The 13,382-nt window shown below is 44.1% G+C and overlaps 3 protein-coding genes across 4 annotated transcripts in view; 2 read left to right on the top strand and 1 right to left on the bottom strand.

Annotated features, from left to right (window-relative positions):
• The window catches only part of ptprja (protein tyrosine phosphatase receptor type Ja), a 63,138-nt gene extending 60,498 nt beyond the window's left edge, over nt 1-2,640 (top strand). Inside the window, exons 31-34 of the mRNA XM_055934645.1 lie at nt 931-1,047; nt 1,562-1,722; nt 2,147-2,282; nt 2,482-2,640. Coding sequence (XP_055790620.1) covers nt 931-1,047; nt 1,562-1,722; nt 2,147-2,282; nt 2,482-2,640 — 573 coding nt within the window. The remainder of the gene's footprint in view (nt 1-930; nt 1,048-1,561; nt 1,723-2,146; nt 2,283-2,481) is intronic.
• A 2,252-nt stretch (nt 2,641-4,892) lies between these two features.
• LOC129862736 (gamma-crystallin M2-like) lies at nt 4,893-5,931 on the top strand. 2 transcript variants are annotated; one of them, XM_055934654.1, is made up of 3 exons: nt 4,893-4,960; nt 5,157-5,396; nt 5,572-5,930. In XM_055934654.1, the coding sequence occupies exons 1-3, from the start codon at nt 4,928-4,930 to the stop codon at nt 5,854-5,856; spliced, it is 558 nt and encodes a 185-aa protein (XP_055790629.1). In that variant the 5' UTR covers nt 4,893-4,927; the 3' UTR covers nt 5,857-5,930. The 2 variants fall into 2 exon arrangements, with proteins under 2 accessions (XP_055790629.1, XP_055790627.1); XM_055934652.1 differs by lacking the exon at nt 4,893-4,960 and having other exon boundaries at nt 5,103-5,396; nt 5,572-5,931.
• A 102-nt stretch (nt 5,932-6,033) lies between these two features.
• Nucleotides 6,034-13,382, bottom strand: part of LOC129862730 (cadherin EGF LAG seven-pass G-type receptor 1-like) — an 80,915-nt gene continuing 73,566 nt past the window's right edge. The window contains exons 26-35 of the mRNA XM_055934644.1: nt 13,250-13,362; nt 13,080-13,159; nt 12,860-12,986; nt 12,593-12,718; nt 11,503-11,630; nt 11,126-11,232; nt 10,857-10,991; nt 10,446-10,661; nt 9,874-10,213; nt 6,034-9,765 (exon numbers count right to left, since the gene is read on the bottom strand). Coding sequence (XP_055790619.1) covers nt 9,741-9,765; nt 9,874-10,213; nt 10,446-10,661; nt 10,857-10,991; nt 11,126-11,232; nt 11,503-11,630; nt 12,593-12,718; nt 12,860-12,986; nt 13,080-13,159; nt 13,250-13,362 — 1,397 coding nt within the window. The 3' untranslated portion in view covers nt 6,034-9,740. The remainder of the gene's footprint in view (nt 9,766-9,873; nt 10,214-10,445; nt 10,662-10,856; nt 10,992-11,125; nt 11,233-11,502; nt 11,631-12,592; nt 12,719-12,859; nt 12,987-13,079; nt 13,160-13,249; nt 13,363-13,382) is intronic.

Here is a 13,382-nt window from a genome sequence, read left to right as displayed (position 1 = left end):
GGTTTTATACTTTGTAATGTTGTACTGCCTCCTGCTGCCTTCTCGGACAGGTATGGTGTCTCAATGGGAATTTCCTGGTTGAATAAAAACAAATCTAACACACACACACACACACACACACACACACACACACACACACACACACACACACACACACACACACACACACACACACACACACACACACACACACACACAACACACACAACACACACAACACACACAACACACACAACACACACAACACACACACACGACAGCACACTACCAGATCCAGGGCCGGATCGGTCACGACGCCAGTCGTCAAGCACAAGCTAGCACGGTGACCAAAATGAAAATATTTACACAGAAATTGCAAACGGCATGCCCAAACAAGAGTATTTACACTAACAAACACTGGCAGGCCACCAGTCCGAAAGGCTAACCTGTCCACCTCTCTCTCACTAAGTGCCTAACCCACACACCTGTGCAATCATCAATTATCAAGGGCTGCTTTCAGTACGGAATTTTTTTTTGTGGAACGTTCAATTAAATGGAAACTGTACTGAACAACTAGATGAAAAACGGAGAGCATTGTCGTCTTCTTCAAAATTGGGGTGCCTATGGTTAGTAAATGGCTTTAAGCAATATCACTGTCATCTAGTGACCACAACAAATGAATGACACACACACTTTGGTTTAGGACTCGCAGGAAGAGGTAAATCACCGGTATTAGTGTTGCGCTTTTTTCAAACACAAAAGAAGAAGAAAATGTACTACTTTAAAATGGGGATAGCCTCAATGGCACAGGCGCCTCAATGGCACAGATACAAAGATGAGTCCTCTATCTAACTCTATGGAAAGAAGTCCTGACCCACATGTCCTCACACTAAGCTATCACAATTCATAACAGCACACTTGTCTCTCACCCACCCACCTCTCTCCGCTAAGGTCAAATGTGAGGAATACTATCCATCTGAGACCAAGCACTTTGAGAATATCACCGTGACAACCACCTCTGAGATCCCCCTAGAAGACTGGACCATCAGGGACTTTTACATAAAAAATGTAAGTTGCTGTGATAACAGAGGAGGCTGGTGCGAAGAGCTATAGGAGGACAGGCTCCTTGTTATGGCTGGAATGGAATAAATGGAACGGTATCAAACACATCAAACATATGGAAACCACATGTTTGACTCTGTTCCATTCATTCCCGAGTGGCGCAGCAGTCTAAGGCACTGCATCTCCGTGCTAGAGGTGTCACTACAGTCCCTAGTTTGATTTCCAGACTGTATCACATCCAGCCGTAATTGCGAGTCCCATAGGGCGGCGCACAATTGGCCCAGCGTCGTCCAGGTCTGGCCGGTGTAGATCGTCATTGTAAATAAGAATTTGTTCTTAACTGACTTGCCTAGCTAAATTTTTTTTAAATGTACAAATGTTTTTTGAAAGGAATTTTAGCAATGTCTTCTGATTCAACTACGACTCTGTTAACCGGATCCTGCAAGGGGTCCTTCATTACATGTCATGCATTCCTTAGTACTTATCGGTAAGTGTCCCTGTGTTTGTGATTGGCTGACAGGTGAAGACGGTTGAGACACGCTCAGTACGTCACTTCCACTTCACAGCCTGGCCAGACCACGGCGTCCCCGAGACCACCGAGCTGCTCATCAACTTCAGACACCTGGTTCGAGAACACATGGACCAGTACTCACGCCACTCCCCCACCATCGTCCACTGCAGGTACACACACACACACACACACACACACACACACACACACACACACACACACACACACACACACACACACACACACACACACACACACACACACACACACACACACACACACACACACACAAACAATGTGTGTATCTTAGTTAACTTCAAGAAGCATTATTCGTTTAAGTCAATTAACATTAGTTCTCTCTCCCTCTTGCTCTCTCTCGATCTCTCTCCTCTCTCTCCTTTCTCTCCCTCTTGCTCTCTCTCCTCTTTCTTCCTCTTGCTCACTCTCTCTGTCTCTCTCTCTGTCTCTCTCTCTCTCTGTCTCTCTCTCTCTGTCTCTCTCTCTCTGTCTCTCTCTCTCTGTCTCTCTGTCTCTCTGTCTCTCTCTCTCTCTCTGTCTCTCTCTCTCTCTCTGTCTCTCTCTCTCTCCACTCAGTGCGGGTGTGGGCCGTACAGGCACCTTCATAGCCATCGACCGGCTGATCTTCCAGATAGAGAGGGAGAGTATGGTGGACGTTTACGGCACCATCCACGACCTGCGCATGCACCGGCCCCTCATGGTGCAGACAGAGGTCAGTCACTGCCGACACTGGTCTATATTTCAGCATGTTTCTGGGTTTATTACAGGCCTACTGTACAATACGTCACTGTGGTTAAAAGTGGAAGTTATGCTACGGGTGCTTATGTGGTCACTAGGTGAAAATGTTTTGACATCTGAACGGTCAAGTTTGCTTCATCCTAATTGTAGTACATTGTGTTATTGTCTTACAGGAGCAGTATGTGTTCCTAAACCAGTGTGCCATGGACATCATCCGATCCAGAACTGGAACCAACGTGGATTTAATCTACCAGAACACGGCTGCGCTCACCATCTACGAGAACGTAGAACCCAGGAAGGATCCATCTAAGAATGGCTACCACAACGCGTAGAGGCCTCTGGTCCACTCCTTCCTCTCTCTATTCCTCCCCAGTCTTCCTCCACTCCCCTCCTCCAGTATCAGCCAGACACGGCCTGTAGAGACGAGCTTTAGGAAAGGGAAAGTCTTTTTTTTCATAGACTCTCACTGTATTTATTGATCTAGTTTTTTGTAGTATTTATTTGGTCAACATGTTGTGGAAGTAGGAAAAATAACAAGGGAGGTAACTGTTCAGAGGAACAGACGCACAATTTTTATCCAAAGACCAACAATGGAATGTACATACAATTATATTTTAGAGATGTAATTCTTATATTTCCATATTTTTATATTGCTGATACTTTGAATGTCTGCCTGCTCTCTTGTTGGGATTGTTGTAGTATTGCCAATATGTTAAGAATACTTGCTCAGGTAATATATGTGAAAGGATGTGTGGTTATACTGTGTGAGATGTGAATGAATACAAAGATATATATGCACTGTATATTAATATCAAATTAAATGCAGATCTCGTGTATTGTTAAATGGGCCCAATGTTGTGGTTGCCCTATATCTCCATCTTTAGGTAGGGATTAGCACCCAACATAACAATTATCCAACAATTTAAAAAAGAACTACAAAACAAAAACTCTCCTCTCTTCTGTGCCTTGATGTGCCCTCCCAAGAGTTTCCACTAGGTGGCGCAATTATATTGTTCTTTATGTACAATGACAGGACAAGCACAATACAGTTTTAGAGGAGGAAAAGAGAGCTACTCCTGGCAATAGGCCTATACAAATAGTATCTAGTATTAGATATTTAAAGTCAAATGTTACACTTTCACTCCAGGGAATTTGGATATCTCAACGAGTTTTAAAACGAGGAGTTTCGTGAGAACCTTTGGGTTTTTATGCGCTGTTCTGCGTAAAGCACTGGATGCATTTACGTTTTCACACTGTAGCTTTTTAAATTCTCCAATAGCTGTCTAAGGCTGGTGTACATATTCTTGAGGTGATCATGAGACATGATTGAGAAACTGCTGTGCGAGCCTGTGGCCCTCCTGACTGTTGAAACCCACTTTGTGCAATGCGAAATCACCATTCACAAAACTTCAGTCTGGCTCATCTCTCACCCTCAAATACTCATAGGTTACCCGTTGTGAAACGTTTCCCTACTGCTTGTTGTTGACCTGCTGTATGTTTCATAGAAAGGGGCTCATGTAATACTTTGCTTAATGTCTTTTGGTGATGTTTCTATCATAGGAGCAGGAAAAGGTTTGCAGTCATTGGGACGGCAGTTTTCCATGAGACAATTTGCCCTTTTTTGGAAATATGTGGTTATATATACATGAATTCATGGGCCCTGTCCAGAAACAACCTCTACTCCAGAGATCAGAAAGAATTGGATTGGTAAAAGCAACATGGTAGTGGCTCCAGCTAGCTTTTACGATAGCGATATTCTTGGCGGATTCTTTTTGTCAAAACTACATAGATATCTATAAATGGCTTGGGAATAAGGGGTGTTTCTGGATGTAGGTCATAGATTTACAGGTCAGCTGTGGTTGAATTTAAAGCCACTCTCCTGATATTGTTGTACTGTCTTTGTATCATAATGTACATTGCTGACTCCGCAAATAGTCTTCCTCTGAGTTTTAGGAAGTTTTATGGAGTGGTGTAGGAATTGTGTTACAATGCGGTGTGATACACTATGTGATGCTTGCTGGTACAATGCAGAGGAGGAAAAGGTAAAGATGTTCTATTTGTATCCTTCTGTCTGTCGATCCTGGGATTAAAGATGTTGCACTCTTTTCTCTCTACAAGTGTCAGCTTCTCTGTTTCACTATTTGCCCACTATGTCCATAGCGTTGACTGAGACAACAGCCCAAGCTTTTGTTCAATTAGGCCACACTAACTGGGATAAAATACTTCAATAAAAGATTCATTGAAACAGGCAACAAACTGTAACGTTTGGTAAACACGGTAGTTAGTCCGTGTTGAATTCTTTGAGGTAAGCACTAGAAAGTATAATTTGCAAATTCCTCATGAACATCGGCTAAAACGGGACGAGGGTAGGACTGTTTATTGTTAACCCTTTCACAAAGGGTCATTGTTACTTTGTTCCGAGAGAAACGGCATTTTAAAGTTATTTTGATGGAGCCATGTCCCTAAACAAACCGCAGTGCTCTATGGGCCTCTAGGCCATGTTGCTGAGTCAGGGGTTAGTACAATGTGGCCACAGGTATAAAAAGAAAGCTTTTAAACAGGTAGGATATCAGTTCCACATCAAGAGCAGCAGCAGCAGCAGCAGCACAGAGATACAAAATGACCTCCACCGGCATGAACATGAACAGCAAAGTATATTTCAGTGCATATATAAATATACATTATCCTAGATTGTTAGACTAAGGGCTCTCTTGTACTCGTGTCAGAGCACAAGACAACCTTAATTGCAGAAACCTGATTACTAGTGGAATTGTGCAGGGCCCAGAACGTAGCAATGTGGTTTTGTACGTTTGAATGGTTCATAAAAAGGATTCCTGCTTATTTTCAGGTCACCTTCTACGAGGACAGGAACTTCCAGGGTCGTTCCTATGAGTGCATGAGCGACTGCCCTGACATGTCCTCCTACCTGAGCCGCTGCCAGTCCTGCAGGGTTGAGAGCGGCTGCTTCATGGTCTACGACCGCCCCAACTACATGGGAAGCCAGTGGTTCATGAGGAGGGGAGAGTACTCTGACTACCAGCGCATGATGGGAATGAACGACATCAGATCCTGTCGCATGATCCCCATGGTAAACCCAATAACATTTAGTTTGTGGCATTCTACGGCGTTGATTTCTGAGAAACATACACCTGTGTCCATTCCTCAATAAGTCTACAATCTATGATGCTACACTACACATTTTTTCAGGAAGTTCCTGAGCTGTGCAGATTTCTCCCTAAAACATGTTGTTCATCGTGTTACAGCACAGAGGATCTTACAGGATGAGGATCTACGAGAGGGAGAACTTCGGAGGTCAGATGCACGAGATGATGGACGACTGTGACGACATCATGGGTCGTTACCGCATGAACAACTGCATGTCCTGCAACGTGATGGACGGCCACTGGCTCATGTACGAGCAGCCCCAATACAGAGGCAGGATGATGTACATGAGGCCTGGGGAGTACAGAAACTTCAATCAGATGAGCATGGGCTCTATGGGCATGAGGTTCATGAGCATGAGGCGTATCAATGAGTCCTGTTACTAGATATTGCTTTACTAATGTAAACAAGAGAAGCCATTGAATAAAATGTATATAAAAACAAAACAAATCTTGCATATTTCTATTTGATCCTTTACCCAAACACCTTTGAAAACATGCAAATATATCATAAACCTACCAATTCTTAATGACCCAAGAATTACATTAAACACTAAACAATAATACAAAAATCCAAATGTGGTTTATTTTACTGTTCCTAGAGTCTGATTTCCAGTGTCTTTTCACACACAAAAAAAAATATGCATATTACAAAAACAATAACTTAAGGTTACTTTCGTTACCCCGGTTCTCTGATAATATGAGTGAGATGTATCACATATGGGGATTCGCTGAAGGCGGATCACTATGAAGAACTAATCACAGGAGGCAGACAGGTCAAGTGGCGAATGAGATGAGCCCTCCCTCCTTATAAGGCGCCACTCGCCCGCCCTCTGGTCATTCTCAAGCATGCCTCTATTCCTTGCGAGCAGAGAAATGCGGTGATATATCTCACTCATTATCAGAGAACCGTGGTTACAAAAGCAACCGTAAGTTCTCTTTCAAATACTAATGTTGATGTATCACATATGGGGAATCTTTGCCAACTCCCATATCTCAGACAGGCTCTCTCCAAACCCAGGGTAATCCCAACTGCATTACCCCGCAGACGCTCTGACACTGAGGATAGTACCCACCAACGTAGGTGCAGTGACATCCAGTCAGTAAAACCTCAAACATATGACGGGCGGCCCGACATGTCGCATTGCAAATCTCTTACAAATGAGATGTCTGTGACGAGTTCCCAAGAGGTAGCCATACCTCTCCCTGGTAGAATCAGCCCTCAGACCCTCAGTGGGCTGTAAACCCTTGCTGTTATAAGTAAATATAAAAGCCTCCACTATCCAAAGGGAGGCAGGGAAAACAGAGGCAGAAATGGAGTCAGAAAAAACCACTATCGACAGGAGCTGAGGTTCTATGTTCAGCAGCGTTAACGTCATGGTAACGTCATGAGAACGATTAAGTAGAAAGACAGGATTCTAGTTGTGCTGAGGGAGAGCTTCAGGAGCGGTAGTAATTCTTCTGCAAGGAAGAGAGGTGAGAATGACCGGTGTTATTCTTCTTCGATGGGGTTTAACAGCGGTTGGCATCCAATGTTAATGGTGCATTACCGCCACCAGCTGGATGGGGTATTGAATAAGAAACTAAAAAAACACTGCGGGAAAGGGGGAAAGCGACATCATACAAAATACAAAAATGAAACACGTCAAATAACAAAACCCATCCCACTTCTTCAATCACAGTCCACTCCAAAATACATCCCTGCACAGGCTCAGGGGCGGCTTCACCGACCGGATTTCACGAAGACCCCAAAAACATTCAGCTGCATTCACAATGATTCCAATTTTCCGAGACTTTTTCTCCACCTTTTGCTGTACAGTTTATGGCCATTGCAATCAATAATACAGATTCCACCTTTTTAACATGTAACATTTCATGATCCCTGGGTTGATGAGAAACCTTCCCTGGTCGTGGTGGCTCTACCACCATTGTTTCTTCCCCGCCACTCGTTCCTTCCACTCTTCTCACATCGTCAAGATAGGAGACACGCTGGACACTCCTTACTTTGGACACCTTATTCTCCTTCACCCTAACAGGGCATTCCAGGAATTCAGGCTCATATTCACCTCCACAGTTGCAGCATTTCACTTCACCTGGCATACGATACTCTTCCCTTCTGTACACACTAGACACATGACCAAATCGTTTACATTTATGACACTGAAGGGGCTTGTGCACAATAGGGTATCTCATGAATCGTGACTTTATATGAGAAGGGAGAGACTCCTCATCAAAGAACAGTGGCATGGATGAAGTGATTTTATTTTCTCCGTCCAACATACAGGTCAGTCGACGTGCACCAACAACTCCATCGATGTCCTCAGTAACATCTTCTGCCTTTAGTTCTTGCTCCACCCCAGAAATAACCCCCTTGATAGGCGCCCTGCTAGGAAAATCCATACAGGAAACATTCCACTCAGATATCTGTTTTAGTCTTAAAAAACGCTCAGTGGACACACAAAGAAATCTAAATAAGCCCACTTCCTGTGACTCTCACCAATGCCACACTTTCCTCTAACACATTCCAGATTTTCCTCGAGATGTTAAATATATTTCCCAAGTAGCATTGATCTAAAACCCTCAATCTGACTAAAAACGAGTCTAGGGATTTCCTATTTTACACCACAACTTTACTTCTCGTTTCCCCATCTTCTTCACAACTGTAACCCACTCATTCTCACTTTCTGTGCTATTAGCTTCACCCGATGCACTAGCAATTTCAAACAAAACCTCAGTTTCCGCCATCTTCTCCGCATGTCCTCTCCCCTCTCTCTCTTCTTCTTGATCTACACCGGCGTCTCGTCAGCATCCTTCAGACATCAGATTGACCGGTGGCCAGCGAGTTGCGCCTTATAAAGGAGGGAGTGTGTCCGACAGACGTTGTGTGATTGGTTCTTCGTAGTGATCCACCTCCAGTGAATCTCCATATGAGACACATCGAAAACAAGTACTTGAAAGAGAACAGATTTATAGAGACATGACTCATCTGTAAACACGAAACAGCGGAAGGAGAACAGAGGGATGAAAGTAACATTAAAGTAGACCGTAGTGGTTCCCTTGCATTTAGACACTATGCTGTGCGGTGGCAGGGAGAAAGGCACGCTGTTGATACTTAAAACGACTACTGTTTCCTTGGAAATAATACTGTTAACTTACTATTCTAATGAGTTGAAAATCAGAATACAGACATGTTACTGGCTGAACCTTTACAATGCTCTATGGCTTGAGGAGCTCCAGAGAAACGTACATGGAAGGATATAACGATAAGAATATAAAAAGGGTTACAATGACCCAACGTGCTAAGTTAACAATCAAAAGCCACACACCTTAGTGCTTCTACAAACCATTCTAGAGTAGCAATTTATTTCTACATATTACTCTGATGTTGACTGGAACTTGTAACGTAAGTATTACGGTTTCAGTGCATTTTCCTCATTCAAAGTCATTCAGCAACCAGGACTTGATTTAGATACCATTGGAATGGACAAGACCTTCATTCTAATACAGAGATGAACGCACTTCCCTATGTTACAATTACTATTTCAACATGGCTTTTGGTCAGCTACACTTACTATGTGAGTGTTTGAATACTTTAAAAACCCCATTCTTATCAGCAGAGTATTTTCAGACTGGGAGTACTTTACATGCTGTGGATTCTTAAAAAGGTGGCAAATTCGTAAAATATCCGTAAAAAACATTGTTGACTGTCATATCTACACATGAAGTCCCAAAAATATCATATTACAATAATAACACTTACAATGTACAAATGAGTTCTTCCTGTCCTATAAACAAGTAACAAAGAAGAAGGAAAAATATCTACAAGATAATTACACAGACCAAAGGCATTGATTTGCTTTTTTGATGTTTCTGCCTCAGCTGGGCACTTAGTGAGGTCTGACTGATTCACATCGTGGCACATCTGATGATAGAAAAGTCTTCAAACCCAACCTGCTGTCTGATGCCGCCTGCACTGAATAACTACAGACAGCGCTACTTGGTGGCCGTGCCATGAAGTGCATTGTTTTGTTTTTCCAACTCGCTGCTGCATGCTGGGACATGTAGTTTTCATGCTGTCCTGTGGTATTTAGTCTAACACTTTCGTCCCTTTTTCCCTTGGGCAGGCAACTGTCTGCGGTGACACTGATATCCATATGAGTTTAGGGGTCCTGTGGCCTACTGGAATGGGTCATAGTGACCCTTGAATCCCACATATGGTATTAGTGCAGTTGCCCCTCTTCCTTGGTTGTCTACCTGGAATTCCATCCAGGTCAGATTGAGGTTTCGTTGCTACCACTGTTGAGAAAGACAGAGAGAGTTTTTAAAGTCAGAAAGGGATTGACCTATTATCCAACACATCTGTTAGACATGCAACATGGCTGGCAGTATCTCGTGACCACTCACTCTGAGTCCGAGTCTTGGGCGTATTGAACCCCGTTGACACCATTGACCAATGGCGACATTGTCGTGCTCGTCGTTGTCATGACAAACCCGTTGCGCAGCGCCCGTGGAGACAACGGAGGGCGCTGAAGCACGGGTGGGCGAGGTGGGGGTTTGATGAGGACCCGGTTGCCCCCGGTTACAGCGCAAAGACGGGGGGAGACGGGAGACGGGGGGACGGGGACTGGGGTAGTTCTGGGGGAGATGGTGGGGGGGTTGTAGTCGCTCAATTTCTCCCGCAGGCGATTCTTCATGTTCTTGTCAGTCAGCGGAGGAGGGTAAGTGATTTTGTTTTTCAGAATGCCTGACAGAGGATGCAAACACGCGCACACAAAGGGTGAGTGTACAGACCACAGTCAGTCATGCAAGCAAACACACACAGAGACACACACACAACTTATTTGGATAGCAAAACATAACACAGAATGTTGACATGGTGATTCAATCACACAATTCATTTGATTTGGGACATTCTTGACAAAGGTCAATTATAAATGGCTTGAATGGTCAGATCGGAGTCTGTCTCTCTCTCTCACCCCTTCTCTTCTCTGTCTGGTTGCTGTCAGGTGAGCTAGGAGGGTCACTACCATTCTGGGAGGGTGACTCCCCATTGACTTTTTTGTCCTGGTGGAGCTTCACGTTGACCTTGGTCTGCATACGCAGTGTCTCCAACCCGCAGGGCTCCTCACTCTCACTGACCGTCGGCGGCTCAACTGGCCAGTAAGGCTTCATGTGATTGGCCGCCGTATCCACTACAAAGGTAGAAAAATAAACCGTTTATATGAGATTCGCCTAAAAATGAATCTGAGATTTTATGTCATATAGTTCTATTGAAATCCATTTGTGTGTGTGTGTGTGTGTGTGTGTGTGTGTGTGTGTGTGTGTGTGTGTGTGTGTGTGTGTGTGTGTGTGTGTGTGTGTGTGTGTTTGAACGTGAGTCCCGTTACCTTTGGGTGTTCTGTGCTGGGGCGGTCTCTCGTTGTTCCACCTATGTTTGCGGCTCCCTCTGTCATTATCACTGTCTGACGAGGCGTAGGAGCTACTGTGCTCATCCACTGAGAGCTCGCTGTCCGAGTCCGAATCTGTCACCATGGAAACACACAGGCTATTACTTACTATCGGACATCTGAAATGTAGGCCCAAGCAGCCAATGGCACAAAAAGTATCGGGATCAGACTAAAACAGATGACATGCGGTTTGTGCATAAGACTCGTACTATCTTTCTTGGAACGCTTGCGGATGAAGATGGAGGAGTCTCCCTCCCCACTGTAACTCTTTTTGGCTGAGCGGGAGGATGTAGTATGCTTTTGCTCCGAGTCATTCCTGTAGGAAGAAAGAAACATGATGAGTACAGAAGTAACAATTTGAATATGAATGACAATTTTGTTCCAGTAGAACTAGGGTTGCAATATTCCGGTAACCTTCCTAAAATTCCCAGGTTTTCCTGAAATACCGGTTGGAATATTCCTGGAATCAGGGGGGAATAAGCAGGAAATCCAGAATCCTCCAATAGGGCTTTCTTAGAAAGCTGGGGATTTTGGAAGGTTACTGGAGTTTTGCAACCCTTATTAAAACCCTGTTTCAGTGAGTTACCTGGCCTGGCTGCTGCTGAGGCTTTGGGCTGATCTGACCGTGCTTTCCAGGGAGGCAGTGGACTCTCCAATGGCCGTGCGGTACAAACCGTCCTCCTCCGTGAACGAGTACTTACCGTTTAAAGAACGCTGGGGGCATCAAAGAGGCAGAATGTGGATTGAATCGTCACCATCAGCAGCATCAGGTAATGTTTATGTAATTCTCCTTATGATGAATATCTAGTATTTATCCCCGTAAGATCAAAGGGCCCGTGGCTGGGTTTCTACTAAGCTAACATGTGGAATTGTTTTAAGAAGGTCATACCAAGGATCATTTAGCTATTTGATTTAGAAATGTAGGACCCCTGTAAGTATGAAAAAATAATCATCAAAAAAATGGTTGCCCTCAGAAAAGCCTCAATTCATCGAGGGAAGGACTATACAAGGTGTTGAAAGCGTTTCACAGGGATGCTGGCCCATGTTGACTCCAATTCTTCCCACAGTTCTGTCAAGTTGGCTGAATGTCCATTGGGTGGTGGACCATTCTTAAGACACGCAGGAAACTGTTGTTGAGTGTGAAAAACACAGCAGCGTTGCAGTTCTTGAAACAAACCGGTGCGCCTGGCACCTACTACTGTAACATACCCTGTTCAAAAGGCACTTAAATCTTGTCTTGACAATTCTCCCTCTGAAATGCACACATTCACAATCTATATCTCAATTGTCTCAAGGCTTAAAAATTCTTCTTTAACATGTCTCCTACCCTTCATCTACACTGATTGAAAGTGACATCAATAAGGGACCATAGCTTCCAATTGGATTCACCTGGTCATTCTATGTCATGGAAAGAGCAGGTTTTCTTAATGTTTTGTACACTCAGTGTATGCTTCCAATCATTTTTCAAACTGATACTGGGCTACCTTCAGAGGCTTGTGAGGCTTGTGGGCGTCCTAGAGAAAAACAACCAACCTGTCTGTTTTCATGGAAGTCTCACCTTTCGTTGGTATGGTCATATTAGCGAAATGTGTATTATGCTAATTAGATTATCGACTCTAGTGGATTTTAATGTACACAGGTGTAGTACACTTAGGTATTGACTGATGTGTACATACTGTGAGTAAAGTGGTGCGGGTGGCAGTAGAATCTTCCACTATGGACTTCTTTCCCCTGAAGACATTCTTCAGGTTGATCCTCACCTCCTTGTTGAAAATACAGAGGAAGAAGAAGATGCACACACCCTGAGAGAGAGCGAGAGCGAGAGAGCGAGAGCGAGAGAGCGAGAGCGAGAGCGAGAAAAAAAATTGCAAATCAGATAAACAGAGCCAATGTATTTCAGGGATTTTGAAGTACTTTTTATGTAAAGGCAAAAAGACAAATACCTGGAGGCAGCTGAAGATGGCAAAGAGGTAGTGGAAGGAGAGTAAATCACTATTGACTGCCATGAGGCCCAGGAGCCAGGTAGCACTGATGAGCAACAGGAGGATGAAGGCTATGCGTAGAGAACAGCTGGAGAGGAGAGGTTGTTATTTTTGAATGGAATCCAGCCAACACGTTATGTGCCAACTATTTTCTAACCCTATCCTGTTTCGAGGTACTCACATTGCTCCAGACTTCTCAAATGTCCACTCTCTCTTTCCGCACGAGGCCTTGGCGGCCAGGAAGAATAAAGTCATGTTGACCTAAGGGAGATACATGAGATGGAGATGAATAACAGCCATAACCAATACAGTATAGTACAACAAATAAAGCATGCCTAAACACACACTCACCAGTACTATGATAGCGATGGGCCCAGCGATACTCCAGATGAGTGTGTCGTGGACAGAAAGCCAACAGAAGTCTGGGTTACCATAACCCTGAGGATCCAACCCAACTGCCAGGCCTACAAGAGGAAAACACACA

Source organism: Salvelinus fontinalis, chromosome 9 (assembly GCF_029448725.1).
Source record: "Salvelinus fontinalis isolate EN_2023a chromosome 9, ASM2944872v1, whole genome shotgun sequence".
Classification (NCBI taxonomy): Eukaryota; Metazoa; Chordata; class Actinopteri; order Salmoniformes; family Salmonidae; genus Salvelinus; species Salvelinus fontinalis.
Note: the sequence above shows the minus strand (reverse complement) of the source record. Positions and strands in the feature narration are given on the sequence as shown.

Excerpts from the sequence above, each read along its gene's own strand:
- LOC129862736 (XM_055934652.1), top strand. The coding sequence starts at position 5,103 with ATGTGGTTTTGTACGTTTGAATGGTTCATAAAAAGGATTCCTGCTTAT. Across the intron at positions 5,397-5,571 it reads CCTGTCGCATGATCCCCATG|CACAGAGGATCTTACAGGAT; the intron begins GTAAACCCAATA and ends ATCGTGTTACAG.